General features: G+C 39.6%; 1 protein-coding gene across 1 annotated transcript; it reads left to right on the forward strand.

Moving 5' to 3' along the window:
• The first annotated feature begins 1,029 nt into the window (after positions 1-1,029).
• On the forward strand, positions 1,030-13,222 carry MAT2B (methionine adenosyltransferase 2B). The gene is made up of 7 exons (XM_042790340.1): positions 1,030-1,171; positions 4,849-5,043; positions 5,934-6,048; positions 6,339-6,491; positions 9,259-9,452; positions 10,418-10,531; positions 11,573-13,222. Exons 1-7 carry the CDS (start codon positions 1,109-1,111, stop codon positions 11,741-11,743), a joined length of 1,005 nt encoding a protein of 334 aa, XP_042646274.1. The 5' UTR covers positions 1,030-1,108; the 3' UTR covers positions 11,744-13,222.
• Positions 13,223-15,880: the final 2,658 nt, after the last annotated feature.

Genomic DNA, 15,880 nt, shown 5'->3' on the forward strand with positions numbered 1-15,880 from the left:
TTACAAGGAAAACCAGGGCATCTGCATTCCAAGCAGGCAGAGCCTGGCTGAAGTGGTTTATACAAGTATACTTTCTGTCCTGTCCATGTCAGTTGTTTGTCGTAAGTAAAAGTCACTTAGAATAGGATTCTATTCAATATTTAGTAGGTTTTCTGACTCCTCTTCAGCTGTGTGTTAATTCTTGTAGATTCAGCTATTTTTTTTTCCTTAACTACCCATTAAATACTGTTTTAGTGAAGTTACAGTTGAAATAAATTTATCATGTAAAGATGTGTGAATGTAGCTAAAATAAGTCTTAGCTATTCATTCTTACACATCTCCTTGGCATCTCTCCTGTTGTTGATAACCAAGTTCAGCACCAGGCTTTGCCTTGGGAGGGTGGGGGTGGAAGAATCATTATCAAAAGCTCTGTACAGATTCATGTCACTTTAGAAACTTGCGTTCAAAAAAATACGTTTTGACTTTATGCTTACAAAATGACAGGTGTGGCGGATGAGTACTCTGTGCAGTGCTTACTTTGACAAGGACAATACTAAAACGCAAACAGAATTTCTGTAGCAGGTGCTAGAGCGCTATGGCAAAGGTCTCACTTATCACCCCGATAAGGTGTTTCAGTGGGGGAAGGACAGGCCGCCCTCGCCCCCGCTGTTCCCGCCGGCCCGCGGCTCTCACCGCACTCTTGCAGTTGAAAGCGGGAGCGCTGGCCCTGTGGCGCCGCTGCAGCACGCTGCAGGATCAGGGATGTCAGAATAAAAAGGTGGTTTTATTTTTTTGCCATTACCTCCTCCTGAGCCCTCCGCGGTCGGTCCCGGCCCTACTGCGTCGTCGCCTTCCCCTCTCAACCCGCTCCCCGGGCGGGGCCCTGAGCGCGGCGCCTGCCCCGGCCGCGCCGCTGCCCCTTTAAAGCCCCGCTCCGTCCCTCCCCCTGGCCGCGCTCTCAGCCAATCAGCGCGCAGGGGCGGGAGCCGCCTGCGTCGCCTGGGTCTCTGCGGCCCAATGAGGGCGCGCCCTGCCGCGCGCTGCACGGCCCGCGCGCCCTCCCGCAGCGCCAGGCGCGCCCCGCGGGCGGCGGAGCAGGAGGAGGCGCCGGCCCGGCCCCGCCGCCGCCATGGTGGGCCGGGAGAAGGAGCTGAAGATCCGTTTCGCGCCGGGCCGCTGCGAGCTGGTGGAGGTGAGCGGCGGCGCGGGGGGGGGCGGCGGGGGCTGCGGGCTCCCCGGGTAGGGCGGCCCCCCTACCCCCCCCCGCGGTGCGGCGGGGCGGGGCGGGCGGCCCGCGGGGCCGAGGCGCAGTGCGGCGGCGGGGCCTGCGCGGCCAGCCCGGGGCCCGGCGCTGCCCGGGTCGCTGAGGTGCCCCCCGGCCGGCGCTGGGGGCACTCGGCCGATCCCGGCTCCCCCCACCCCGTCGCCGCGTCCGGCAGCGCGGAGAGGCGGGGGCAGCGGAGCGGGCCGCTGGGGCTGCTGCGCCCGTTCTGCTGTTCAAGTGCGTAGCCGCAGCGGCCGTCGTGCGCGGAAAAGGGCTCTGTAACGGGCCGCGCTGCGCAGTGATCCCCCATCGCGGCACTGCCGGAGGCGCGTTAGTCTCGGGTGGCACATCTTATTGCCGGTGACGTTCAACAGGTGTAGCTTCGGGCTGCCGCGGGGCCGAGCGTTTGGCACGTCAGGTAAATGCGGTGCAACGCGCGGTCCCCGTTGGTGCGTGCTCCGGCTCTGGGCTCTCCCGTTGCCCTGGGCTGCTGCAGGGGACGCCGGAGCCGCCCTCCCACCGTGCGGGGAATCTGCGCGAGCTGGGGAGCTGCTGCCTCGGGGGCATGTTCCCCCAAGTTGGTATTTTTTGAGTTCGTGATGGTTTTGTCAAGTTCAGTTTTTGTAGAAGTCTTAAAAACTACTTGTATCTGGGGTTTCACCTTGAAATGTGTCACACTTTACTGGTTTTGTAAATTATACTCTTATTTTGTGTTTTGGTACCATCTACACAGTAATCTTAGGTCTCATAAATACTATTTTTTAATCTTACGCTGTTGTTGCTTATATATTTTTATGTGAATGAGACTGCAGAGTACAGTTCTTTTTTGTTACGTTGATTCTTAATCAATATTGAACATTAGATACAGCAAGATGAAATTGGATGTTTTATTTAAAAAGCTCAAAACTATTTAAGTAGTAGTATTCTAAATGAGTTGCTGAGAGAACTTTTTGCATGTTTGATGACTGACTATGATTGCCTCTTAGTTGAGAAATACATGTACGAGGTTTTTTAGCAGATAGGCTAATCTGAATAAGAACTTGTGTTTAAGTCTATAAAACTTAAAAGATAACATTTTAATTCTAGAATGTCTTATTTTTTACATAAAGTAACTGTCTATAAAATTACTGCAAACCTTAAGTGTACTTTCTAGCTTGTAAGGATAACAGCTAAGAGCAGCCTTATCTGCTAGTTGTGTCACATTATTAGTACTCTGAACACCTTTAAGAAAAAAATACGTAAATTACCAGAAGTCAAAAAGAAGATGCTAAGCCATCTATCATTTCAGTGAAGTGTTGATACTACTAGGTAGTAGCTATGGATTTTTGCCACCTTCTTTTCTAGAGGACCATGATTAATTCTTTGCAAGACAAAGCAAGTAACAGCAATTAAATTTTTAGCTGTGCTAGCTGTTACAGACGGTGTGGCTGACACACCGAGGTACGTGGTGCTGTTCCCAGATACTCACTTGCCTGTGTGCAGGCGGCTGTGCGGCCCCGGCGGTGCCTCCTGTGGCTCTGGGGGCAGCTGCCAACGGCCGTGGCGGGAACATCAAACCGCAGAGGCCCTTTGCACTCCAGTTCTGTTGCCGGTAGTTCCCGAGACAGAAACGCTGCTGCAGCCGGGTGACGTTCTGCGAAGGAACTAAGGCAACATAGGGAAAGAGTTAATCTTTGTAGGTTTTGTATTACCAGGATGTTCAGCTTCTGGCATGATGAAATATGTTTAACTTGGTAGTTGGCTTGTGTTGAGTTTATGGGAAACATCTACAACTTAATCTTGGTTTCCCAGAAACAAGTGACTAAAATGAGCTAGCCTTGCAGACAAGAGCAACAGGATGCAAACTGTACCTAACTTGGGAGAAGTTGTGGTTGTATTCAGTTCAAGCTGTGCTGCTAATGAAATAGTCTCTTTGTGATGCGTAGAATAAACCAACTTGGATGAATGATGCTTAAAAATGTCAGATTTTACAAGTGAGGCACGTTTTTGTATTGGTCACTTCCTACTTACTGAAGATATTCTGTGATATTTTTAGAGAACCTTTCAACTCTGTTTTCTGCAACAAGGCTTTGATATTTAATAGAGGGTATCCTCTGGTTCTGGAAGCACTGATAATCTGTCCTATGACCTTGTATCCAGACTTTGTCAAGATAAAAAGTACAAACGAAATAAAGAGAACACTTGCATGTTCTCGCTTAGGCTTTTCAGAGAAATATGGGCAGCCTTAAAAAATTGTAAGTAACCTTGTGTTCTGAGGTCAAATTGACAGTAAAGATAAAGACAGCTTCTTAAAACATCACTTGTTCTACATTGTCGTTTTCAGGAAGCTGTCCAGATATAAATAATTAATTTTCATCCAGTACTGATGGGAATAAGTCATCCTTTGCCTGAAGATTTAAGAGTTGAGGGAAATATATGCAGGGTGCTGGGAACTTTAAGCAGTTGTTTAGGGATCGGCTGTTTCAGTAACACACCTCTGCCTGAACTCTTATGGAACAAAAGCTTTTCAACTTTAAAGGTGAAAGACTGATGGTAATTTGGAAGAGATTTCTGTTGCTTCCTGTGCTGCAGTCAAAAAGTAACTGTTAAAATGCTGAAAATTTCGGAATGCTCAGAAGTGACTGGGCGATTTGAATTGTGTAGTAGAGAGCGTTTACAAAATTATAATCAATTATCACAAATTGTGTATAAAGTGGTCAGGAAATCGAAGATTTCTGGTTATGAAATTAAATTAAAACTTTTTCATACTTGAAGTTTTTTTCTGCACTGGCACTTCAGAGTGTGCTTTTGTTTTTAGCAGGCTCTTGTTCATGATACATGCAGAAGGAAAGCATGAAAGGAAAGGAATGATTCTTACATTTGCCGTCTTGAAAACCTGATGGGCTAGTGAGTGGAAGGGAGAAATGAACCTTGTGTGAACTGATGCACACAACTGTCTCAAGTGCTGAAATGTGAACTAGCTGAAGTAAAACTTCAGTATGTTTTATAGATTGAGAGTTTAATTTACCAAATCGCTTTCAGATCTACTTTGTAAAACTGAGAAAAGAGCTATATCTTGTATTTACTTAGATTAGTGTGTTTGAATCATGATGAATTACTCTCCTATTTAATAACAAAATTCAGGTCTTCAGTTCTTACAGGTATTGTAGGTGAGCCCACAGTGAGTTGTATTGTACTGCTGCAGCCTCTAACAGTCACAGTTTATCCAAGATTATTTGTTGCAGGGTGTGGACTCTAAATGTTATATATTTTAGATCCACTTTCAAAATCATTTATTTCCCTCATTTCAAATTGTACAGTTATCAGATTTTGTATGAAAATTCTCTCTTTGTTCATGATTTGCTTTGGTTTCCCCTCTTGTTGTGGAAGTAAATGAGTTTCCCATTTAAGTTTTGTTGTCTTCACCTTGAAAAATATATTTATATACTTGGCTAAGTGCAGTATTGGTGCTCCCAGATGTTTGTGTTCCATGAGACACTGCAAAACATTCCTGTGGCAGGGAAGGCTATTTAATACAGTAGCACTGACTGTAGCCTCGCATGCTGTTGAAGAAAAACCAATAGCAACAGTAGAAAGAAAACTTTTTCTGTTGTCATTTTCCCTAGGAAGATGTTGATATTCCCAGTAGGCGAGTTCTGATTACTGGTGCTACGGGACTTCTTGGCAGAGCTGTATTTAAAGAATTCAATCAAAATAATTGGAATGCAGTTGGCTGTGGATACAGGAGAGCTCAGCCCAGATTTGAACAGATTAATCTTCTGGACTCTATTGCAGTTCATGACATTATCCATGACTTTCAGGTAAGTTTCTGGAGTATGAAGTAGATGGATAGGGCATGTAATGTGGCTAGTAATCAGTTGACAGGGCTATGCTGGTACTGAGCTGATGTGGCTTGAGTGGGGCTAATGCTTTGGCAGAGCTCTGAAAAATTTATGGCTTCTTTTTCTGCCACGTCAGGAGTAGAGGTCTGCTCTGTAGATACAGATAGTTCTGAACTTTGCTGTCACCAGCATGATAGACTGCAGGTAGCAAATCCATGTGTCAGCACACTTGCATTGATAGTTAAAAGTAGAAGATAAATGTGAGTTATTGACATGGTAATATGAAACAGTTCTTCTGAAGTTGAATACTTGAATACAACAGCAGTAACTGTAAGTCTAGTGTGCAGTACGGTAAGAAGTCGACTGTTTTTTCAAGCTAACTTGCAAGAGGAATATGGGAAATCCATTATGCAGGATGCCATTCTACAAAATGGCTTTAAATATCTTGCTAATAGTCTGCATATGTCAAATAAGCCATGTGTAAATGGATTATCTAAAAAATAGTTCAGCTAATTTTGTTGTTAAGTACCATTATGTGTATGTGTGAGATATATTGTTATTGCAATTTATACTATTATACAGAGTTAAAAAACCACAACTTTGATCCTGCTGTAAAATCAAAACTACTTAAGATTATAATTGCAAAACTAATGATCAGTTTTTTGGTATCTTGAAGCAGTATGATTCTATTGTACTTCCTATGGAAAATATGCTCCTTAGAATGCCGTGATTACAAATAATACTACTACTTTTATTACTTCACGTAACTTAGTGTAATGCCTTTTTGCCTGAGGGAGTTCGTAGCTAGAGTTAGGGTGAAATTGCAATCTCTTGACAACGTTTGTTTAAAATTAGTCTTTAATTTCCAGCCTCATGTTATAGTGCATTGTGCTGCTGAGAGAAGGCCAGATGTTGTAGAAAGTCAACCAGATGCTGCTTCTCAGCTCAATGTGGCTGCTTCAGGGAACTTAGCAAAAGAGGCAGGTAAGGAGACCATCTAATGGATTTGGTTTCTTGTTAAAATACTGCATTTATTTATACAGGGACATAAATATGAGTAAGTTACTCAAAGTGCTGAATGTCATTTTTGCGATCAGTGTGCCGTCGGTCCGTTTTCTGTAAGGGAGCAGGCATGTCTGTGGGAAGGATCAGTGAGCAGGCAAAGCAGGAATGAGTGGGGCTAGGAGATGAGGTCTTTTGGAGATTTGTTTAAAGGTTTTATGGCATTTCAAGCAAGAGATGAATTAAAATATGTCTAAACAATTTCTTTCTAGCTGGAGTTGGAGCATTTCTGATCTATATCAGTACAGACTATGTATTTGATGGAACAAGCCCTCCTTATAAAGAGACTGATGTACCAAATCCCCTGAATTTATATGGTAAAACCAAACTGGAGGGTGAAAAGGCAGTCCTGGAAAATAACGAAGGTAAGAATACATTCTTAATAGAGGCTTTCTATTTTTGCTTAGTTGTATATTAGCTTAATGGGCTCATAAGTCAGTGGTAGAGTTGCAAAACCATGGAAACGAGATTTAGAAAAGAAGGTGATTAGCAATCTGTCTCCTTGCTCATAGAAGATTCCTGTTGCTTATAGGTTGACTGAAGCTTTTTTTCTGACTTGTTCCAATCTTAATTTGTGTTATTAGTCTCTGCTGATGGACACTCACAAGCCTTTGTCTACTATTCCTAAGGAAAGATCAAATACATCATCAATAAATTGTATTGACACAAGCGTTACCACACTTACTATACAGCTGCTGTTATTTAGAGGGATGCGTTGCAATTGTTCTAAATGTGTGTCTACTTAAAGGTAACAAGAGACTTGTGATTCAGTAAGAGTGCAGATAAAATCAACATAGGCTTTTGTTGTTACTCTCGGTTTTCTGGCTGATCTCATTTTGCTATCATTATATAAGCCATCAAGCCATCCATGTTATTTTTACCCACCTAGCTTACCACACGCATCAGATTATTCCTTGTAACACTTTCTAAAGGGTTAGTAACATATTTCTGGTTTTAAGCAACTGGTTTTTTTTTTTTCTTGATTATTTAAATAATTTCTTAATGAAAATTTGCATTCAAAATGTATAAAAATAATTTTTAAAGTTCTACTTAATAAGGGAAAAAAGCTTGGGAACTGAACATGTTCCCTTGCATTTAAAATTTGTGTAAAAGAGACATTTGGTTGTTTCTAGTTAGTATGCTGTCAGCTTCCATTCGCAGACTATAAGGAAAGAATCACTTCTATTTTCTCAAAGAATTTGAAGAGAATAATCTCAGTGCACTTGCAAAAGAGACTTCCAATATGTCAGCACTATACCAGCGCTGTGACTCTGTTCTGCTTAACCAGAGAACTGAACAATTGATATATTAGTGTGGTGGTCTTTCAGTAAGTAAATACGTACTATATTTGAATACGATAGGCCTTAATTAGATTTTCTAAAAAAATACTTTGATAGGAAAAGTCCTATTTAAGTAAGAATCAATTTAAATAAAATGTTATTCACTCCACCTCTTACTCAAATATCATCTCTGAATTTGACTGTGATGCTGTTTGCTCCCTCTTCTAGATTGGTAATGAAGATAAGAATGCACCAAATTCAAGTACGTGTGGGTACCTTGCTAGATCCTTCCCCCAACTCAGCACTTCAGTTGTTTCAGAACATTTTTGTGCACGATCTGTCAGGCAGTCGTGGGTTGCAGCGGTGGTATTATTAGCAGAAAGAAATTTGAGGTGGTGCTGAATAAGATGCTTGAAAATATCAATTCTGTTGTTTCATGCAAATATAAATATTTGACATCTCTTAGTCTTCCAACCACGAATTTGCTAATATTGTATAGGTAGAATACAGTCTATCAAGTGTCTGTAGTTACATGAAGAACTTCCCTATCGATTTCTGTTGTATAATGCAAGGATCTCCACTAATAAATTGGGGGTTTTGCCTTTTAAAAAAACCCCATGTTTACTTCGGTTAGGAGGGGATACAAGTTAGATGTAGTTAGTACTCATGCTTATAAAGCTAGAATGTTTCAGTAGGTTTTCAGAACCACTGGTAATGAAGCTGATGGTCTCTGAGTCTCAGATGGCTTTCTGAGAACAAAAGGAAGGCAGTCTTCTTCTCAAATAATATTTCTAAAGATATTAAAAGAGAGATATTTCAGCCAGTATTTAAAGAGAGGAAGAACGTATTTGCTGAGTGACCAAATAACTGTTTCCAGAGCAGCAGGAAATCAGTGTCATGTTGGGTTTTTTATTGTATTTGTTTTTCTTGTGCAAGTACTACTTTAGCTTTACTTATCCATGAGAATAATTTGTGTGTTAGCTTTTTGGTTTTGTCTTTCTAAGAGCTGTTAGCATTTTCCTACAAATCCTTAAGAATTGCAGTGATTTGGTATCTTCCACTTTAATTTTGAGATTGATTTTATTTTATTTTTTCTTTAAGCAAAAATACCTGTATTACTTTGCATGAATTTGTTATAGCCTTCTTGGATTTCCCCTCAAAGAGACCTTTTGAATCTTCATGACTGAGATAGATTAGTATGATATATTCCACTATAAAATATGTTTCTCTTTGCATTTGTTTACTGATAATGTCTCAGATCAGTATCTTGAAATCTAATACTGTTTACTACTGTATTCTGTGACCCTATATCTTATTTGTCAAGCCTTTTATTCATTCCAAGGTTCATGTCTTTTTTCTGGTAAATAATGTTCTCCTTTATGCAGGAGGCTTCTGCATGCTGGGCGTAAAATTTTGGTCGGTAATCAAGGCCTGATTACGGTGGTTTGTGGCTGGTGTGGATTTTTGTTCTTGCTCTTACCCAGGGAGGATGGGGAGTGCTGGAGTAACTGTGTAGTCCAGTTGATTTTATTAATTTTAAAATTTTTGTCTAACCCAAACAGGCATTCCTTTTTTCTCTTGTGGTGTTAATGAAAGCTTGTTAACTTTCTGGAAATCAATGGCATAAGTGAAAATAAGTTTATATAAACTTACTGTTTATGAACTTCTTAATCAATATAAATTAAAATTATATTCTGAGGGTAAACATATTAATTGCATTTTATTTGTGATTTATAGATCCTTAATATCACCAACATATTTCTAACACTTCCAAACCACTTTTCAGGTTATGCTACGGCATTAATAGTTATTCATAACAATGTTAATACTTCTAAAATATTATTTCTTTTAGGTGCTGCTGTACTTAGGATTCCTGTCTTATATGGAGAGGTAGAAAGACTGGAGGAAAGTGCTGTGACTGTTATGTTTGATAAAGTGCAGTTCAGTAATAAATCTGCCAACATGGATCACTGGCAACAAAGATTTCCTACCAATGTCAAGGATGTAGCAACTGTTTGCAGACAACTAGCGGAGAAGAGAATGCTGGTAAGAATTTAAAGCAGCAAGTCTCTTCGAGGCAAAACCAGCTCAGGTTCTTGGCTGTGTTTCTGAACAACTGAGAACTGCGCATGACCTGCATTCTTCTTTGCATTTCTGTCTGGGACACTGGGAGGGAGGAAAGAACTGGCTGTAACACTACAGCATGTTTACATAACTGTGTGTGGCTATTTTGATATTTGAAAAAGAAGTGAATGAAATGATGGGACAGATCCTTCTGAAAATTGTCATGTGTTTTGTAGGATAGAGGAGAGAAATGCAAATACCTAATTTATTCTAATATCCCTTTTATAAATTGCCATTTTGGACTTAAAAAAAACCCCCACGGTGGTTGAATGTAATTCTCAAGGATGTCCTTGTTTATTTCATTAAGAACATTGAAGTGGCAAAAACAAGTCACTGGACTTAAATACTTTAGTGTGTTTATTCACCACAGCATCTTCAGATTACCACCTTTGCAAGGTAACAAAACCAAACAACTTTATTTCTCATACATATAACCTGGAAAAAAATGGACCATGCACATACGGTGGACATGGTGCAATCAGTTTATTTGATAGGACTTACAGAGGTCTGCAGTTTAACATTCAGAATGTGTGTTTTTGAACGCATTTGTTTTCGAGTAAGTGAACAGTATAGAATAGCTGAGTTCCTCCTCCTATTTGACCTTGGTTGGTGGGTCCACTCCTTCTCCTCCTGTTAATTCTACAGAATATAAGCTGTGTGTGAAAAGGCAGGTCAGACGTATGTAACACCAGTTTTTAGTCTCAGTCCCTAGTCAGGTGTTCTCTGAAAATGCATGAGACATTTCTGGAACATCAGGGAGGTGCTGTAACATGCCTTTCACGATAGGATCTTGCTGGAATATTATTCTGCACAATTCTCACACAGGCATTACTCTGAGGGCAAGCTAGCTGCTTTTTTTTCACCTGTGTTTCCTGTTTTTTCTGTAGGACCCATCAGTGAAAGGAACATTTCACTGGTCTGGCAATGAACAGATGACTAAGTATGAAATGGCGTGTGCAATTGCAGATGCTTTCAACCTTCCCAGCAGCCACTTGAGACCAGTAAGTGATGTGGTGCGTGGCCTGTGGAAAGATGGATGTGCTTTATCGTTTCAAGCAGTAGGGCTCTCACTAGCTAAATAAGCTTCCTCTTCAGGGTGATCTGTGTGAGTATGTCCAGCACAGCAGATGTGTTGCTGAGGGTGCTGTCTGCTACCTAGCTCAGGAAGACAGAGGCTGCTTTGACCTGCTGAATTATAAAAACGACCCAGTCAGTCAGTAACCAGTTTTGCAGTCTGTACTGTAACGGTATTTCTGGAGAAGATTTCTCCTTAGTCACAAATAAATCCATATTTTTTGTTGTATTTTTGTCCTTAAAAAAGCTTACAGATTGACAGAATGTTAATTTGAAGGTAGGAATCTGTAAGAACTTTTCAATGTCCAGATTTATTTCTGAATACATGCACTTAAGAACTTCAAATCATTTTTGTTTTGCTTAGAACACCTGTCCTGCAGATTTACTGACTCTTAAAAGTAAGACTACTCCTAGACATACTAATAATGTTGTGAGAATATAACATGTATGTAAGATTTTATTTATATCCAAAAGAAATTCCAAGGATTCTAAATTCGTAAAGTCTGGAACTGAAATGTGGCTTGGAAAATGGAGAGAAAAAGGATGGAGAACACTAAGTTAGTATGAATTTTCTTCTGCCCAAATCTGTTTCTCTTCAAGTATATTGATTAAGACAATAGTTCTGTCAACATTTTAGAGCATTTTTTTACCTTGTGATTATAGTCAGAGTGAAAATGGTAATAAAACGTAGGAAAGCATAAATGGTGAACAGTTGAGAAAAATTTAACTTCACGTTGCTCTGCCTGACACGTCCTATGTTGAATGAAGTTAACCATAAAACAAACAAACAAATTAATAATCCCATACAAAACCCCACACACAAAATAATTGGAAGGGCAGAAGGGAATGTACTAATAATGAAAGCTATGAAGGAAGACTTCTAAATGAGCTTATGTAAAAATAAATTGATTTTTGTAATTTCTGATTACTTATTGGTGTGTTAGTGGTTTTCTCTGTTTATTTTTTAGATCACTGATTGTCCAGTTGTGGGTGCTCTTCGTCCGAGGAACGCTCAGCTGGACTGCTCCAAGTTGGAGATGCTGGGGATAGGCCAGAGAACGCCATTTCGAGCTGGGATCAAAGAATCACTTTGGCCTTTCCTTGTTGACAAGAGATGGAGACAGACAGTCTTCCATTAGTTTGTAACTTTTTTAGTAAAAGTATGGTATGTGGCACTTTTTTAAAAGAAAAAAATAGTTTTGTATGAGTGTTCTTAAATTGTGACATTTATGAGTTTTCATTTAATCAGGTAAACATACTGTCTTGCACTAGTGAAACTGTTAGCCTAAAACAAGTTCAGTGACAAAAACTGAGCCTATTTGATGTCATGGATCTGTCCTTCCATTCGTACCAGTCTAACTTAATGTCTATTCCTAGCAGATTATGGTTCTTAGTAATCAGTACCATTTGATGCTCAGAATGACTCAGATCACTTGTAGACTTACTTTTGGCTGAACGATGTTGTTGATGCTTAAGGTCTGTGCCATTGTTGTATATACCATTTCTTTTCATTAAAAGACATGATCAGTTACTTTATCACCAAAAATCGGAGTTTTTTGGTTTTGACTTTTGAAGGTGGTGTTCTTATGAAGTTAAACTGAAGTAGGAATTGTTAAATGTTTTGCTTGAGCTCTGATCAAAATGTTTTTTAAAAAAGTGAAACTTTATTTTTGCAATTATCAAGTGTACTTTTTATGCGTGAAATATTTTCAGAATGTTCTGTAACTTGAATGCCTGCAGCTTCATATTTGTACAGTAAGTTTTATGCATTCGTTTTAATGGTGACATAAAAGCTAGAAGGGGGTTGGGAGGGTGGGGAACAAATAGTTTTGACCTGGGTTTATTTTGGATGGGGGACTGAAGCTGGAGGTTTTGGGGGGGGGGGGTTGAGTATGTGTGGGTGTGCTTTTTTTTTTGTACAAAAGCATGAAGTATCTTAATCTTTCCCTCTTTTTTGGCCAGTATTTGGGATTGGTGAAATTAGTGGGAGGAAGAGATTTATCAGTCAATACATGTGAGATGGAGAGGAAAGCTATTTCAAGAATTGATAGCACTGTGGCTTCTTTTGCACAGACTGTCAGATCTTGCACTGATAGAGCTGTTCCGGAACAGCAAAGCGCGTATGTTGAAGGTTTGCACCCTAATAATGTAACCACAATAGTCTAATATAAGCAAATCTTTAATCTGCTTGAGTCTTGTCCTTATGGTTGGACTCCGTAGCCAGGTAAAGTGGAGGAACAACATGGTTTGTAAAAGTTAGCTTCCTTTTGAAGTTGTAGCATCAACAATATAAATGTTCTGAGATTGCCAGCAGGTTATTAGTGAAATTAGGAAAAGCGGCATTTGGATGATCATTTATTTTGGCATTTGAAATGAAGAGGGAGGGGTAGATCTTCAGCTTTTAATTGAAAAGAGGGGAAAAAAAACCAAGGGGGACACACACAAAAATAGACCAATTTAAGATCTTCTAAAGGTCAGCTTTACATTCAGTTCTTTCTTTTCCAACTGGCATATGCTAAGAGTTCATAATCCTGATTTGTTATTAGTCTGAAGTCCTGATATACACATGGTAACCTATTTCCAGAATGACAATAAATATATATTGCCAGCATGAGAAACGGTTGTTGATTCTTTATTTACCATCAGCATTTGTATGTCTGAATCATAAATATTTACAGTTCTTTCTGAAATCTGTGTGCCTTTTCAGTAATTCTCCCCCCCACACCCCGCTCCTTAATTCAGTGAACTATTTCCAGAGTTAGATCAGGCTGGATCAGTGTTTCTCTGTCAACGTGCTGCTGCCTTGGGGATGTGATAACTGTGGACACACAAAAAAGGTACAGAAGCTTTTGAAAATATGAGCCTGAAACGTCCTGGGCCTCAGTGCTTGATCAGGAAGAATCTAAGTACATCTTTTCCACTTACAGGCAACTAAGTTTGTATTAAATTTGACAACATATTTTTTAAAAAGTCACATTAAGTTTAAGAGTGATATGGAAAATTTGAGATGGTGGTGAAAGCCACGAGAAGAAAAAAATGTAAGGAACACTGATGTGGCCAGTAGACTTGCTGTTTCATTGTGTGGTTTGCCTTTTTTTTTTTTTTTTTTTTCTTCCATGGCATACAAAATTGGAAGTGACAGTATTATATTGAAATCAAATAACTAAATAATTCTCTAAGCGGTTCTCTCTTTATTTCATTTCCATTTTAAAACTGTGGCAAAGTACATTAATATTTGGAAGGCAGTATATGCCGTTCTGGATTTATTGCTGATTTTTGTTAAACTGTTCTCAAATTGTATGTTGCTAGATCCACAAAAATATGCGGATGCTACACAACTGACTAGGGCAGTATCCAGTTATTTTTCTTTTTTTTTTTTTTTTTTTTTTTCCCCCAAGCTGATGCAAAACTGTCTCTTCCACCTACAGGAAGTGCTCTAAATATCCATCCCCTTCGACTGCTATAAGCTCATTGCCACTGCATCCATTATTTTAAATGGAGCAGTTAATGAGGAAGGAGAAAGGATGACTTCTCTCCCACACATAAAGCACCTAGTAGGGATGAGTTGGGCATTTTACTGGAAGGAGAGAATTGCAATTTTGCATTTTTCTCACACAGAGCGAGTGAGTCCCAGTCTTAGTGCTCTAAACACTGAACTGTGAAATACAAGCATGTAATTTACCCCTCCACCTGCCCGGGTTTGTTCAGCAGGCCGGGGTCTGGTAAGACTGCTGCAGCTACGGCAGGTGCCGTGGGCTGGCAAACACCTACTTCACTTACCCGGCAGGGCTGAGGGATACTCTTGAAATCAAAAAAACCTGAGCTACAGGAGCAGAATTTTGGAACTTGTATCTTGAAAATGTGTCTGTAGTTTTCAAGGAAACTTAGGTGGCTGTTAATCACAGGGGTTTGTTGGGGTTTTTGTTGAGCACTGAAATATAGGAGTTAACTATACAAGTTTCAAAGTGGTTCTGATGCTTAAAAATGGGGTGGCTTAACACTGCTCACTCTTAAATTGGATTAATCTTTACATTTCATCATACATGGAACTTCCCAGGTTTAAAAAAAAAAAAAGAAAAGAAAAACATATATGGACTTTTTTTTTTTCTTAAGTTCTTTTACATTTGCAGAATCATTTTGTGTTTACTGAAATCTACAAGTGTTCAAACAGAAAGAGGTAGGTTGGGAACTCTTGCTTCCTAAGCAGCATTCCAGACATTTCTATATCAGGTGTTGGCAATATGATTTAGTTTATGTATGTGTTGCACCTTGTATATGTTGTTACCCAGCCCAATACTTATTTTTTCCACACTCAAAAAGAGGGAGAATACATTAATTTGTAAAAGAAGAGTCTGGAGCTAGTTAGAGTGAAGCACTGCAACTCTGGAGTAAGTTTCAAAGGATGACGATATGGCTGGGAGATAGAAAGACAACAAGAGATGTATCAAAAAAATGTGATTGTTGCATGCTCGAATAGTTGGATGACCAGAGATACAGAAAAATCAAACGTTAAGGTGATACGAGTTTGTCCACCTACTGCACCCCTTCCACATAAAGTTGTTTAGACGTACTTAAAGGCTGTGTTCAACAAAAACTGTATTCCCAGCGAGACTGCAGTCCAAGCAGCTTGTTAGTAGTGCTTTTAAAAGATGCTTTGGGTGCAGTTTTGACAATTCAAAATTTACTTTGAAGTGTAAGGAAAATCAACCTTAAAGGGTTTGAAGTCACACTGACTATAACTGGTTTAAATGGGTAGCTCCTTTCATTCATTAATTTTTACAGCATGGCTCAAAAGTATAACCTAGATTGAAGCTTCACTATGTTAATAGTTTTAACCAGGAGTTTTGGGGTAATTCTGTCTAAATTCTGGCAAAGTGATGATGAACATCAAGCTGTCATAATTAAATATGTGAGAAGTCCCAAGCTTAGATATTCAATCCTTTTGTCGAAATGTGTGTTAAGATCTGGATTCTGTTTGGATAAATATACACTTTATTTCAGTATGTTAATGATAAAATTTAGCAATCTATATTTATTTAGTAATGCGTTTTCCATTTTGCTCCATATGTAGTCTATAAAAAATAAATGCCAAACTCCATCTGGCTATCATTTCTTTTTTTTTTTTACTATTTTACTACCATAATGTGAAGGCTGTGACAGATTACAAAGGCAAAAAGCGAGTATGCTCTTTAATGTTGTGTCTGTTTGCTATATAGTTTTCCTACCATCAAAAATTGTTCTTAATGCTTAAAAGGTGAAAATCATAGCTTTTACAT

The sequence above is a fragment of the Tyto alba genome, unplaced genomic scaffold (assembly GCF_018691265.1).
Source record: "Tyto alba isolate M040663 unplaced genomic scaffold, T.alba_DEE_v4.0 Super-Scaffold_17, whole genome shotgun sequence".
NCBI classification, from domain to species: domain Eukaryota; kingdom Metazoa; phylum Chordata; class Aves; order Strigiformes; family Tytonidae; genus Tyto; species Tyto alba.

Excerpts from the sequence above, each read along its gene's own strand:
- MAT2B (XM_042790340.1), top strand. The coding sequence starts at position 1,109 with ATGGTGGGCCGGGAGAAGGAGCTGAAGATCCGTTTCGCGCCGGGCCGC. Across the intron at positions 9,453-10,417 it reads TAGCGGAGAAGAGAATGCTG|GACCCATCAGTGAAAGGAAC; the intron begins GTAAGAATTTAA and ends TTTTTTCTGTAG. Across the intron at positions 10,532-11,572 it reads CCAGCAGCCACTTGAGACCA|ATCACTGATTGTCCAGTTGT; the intron begins GTAAGTGATGTG and ends TTTATTTTTTAG.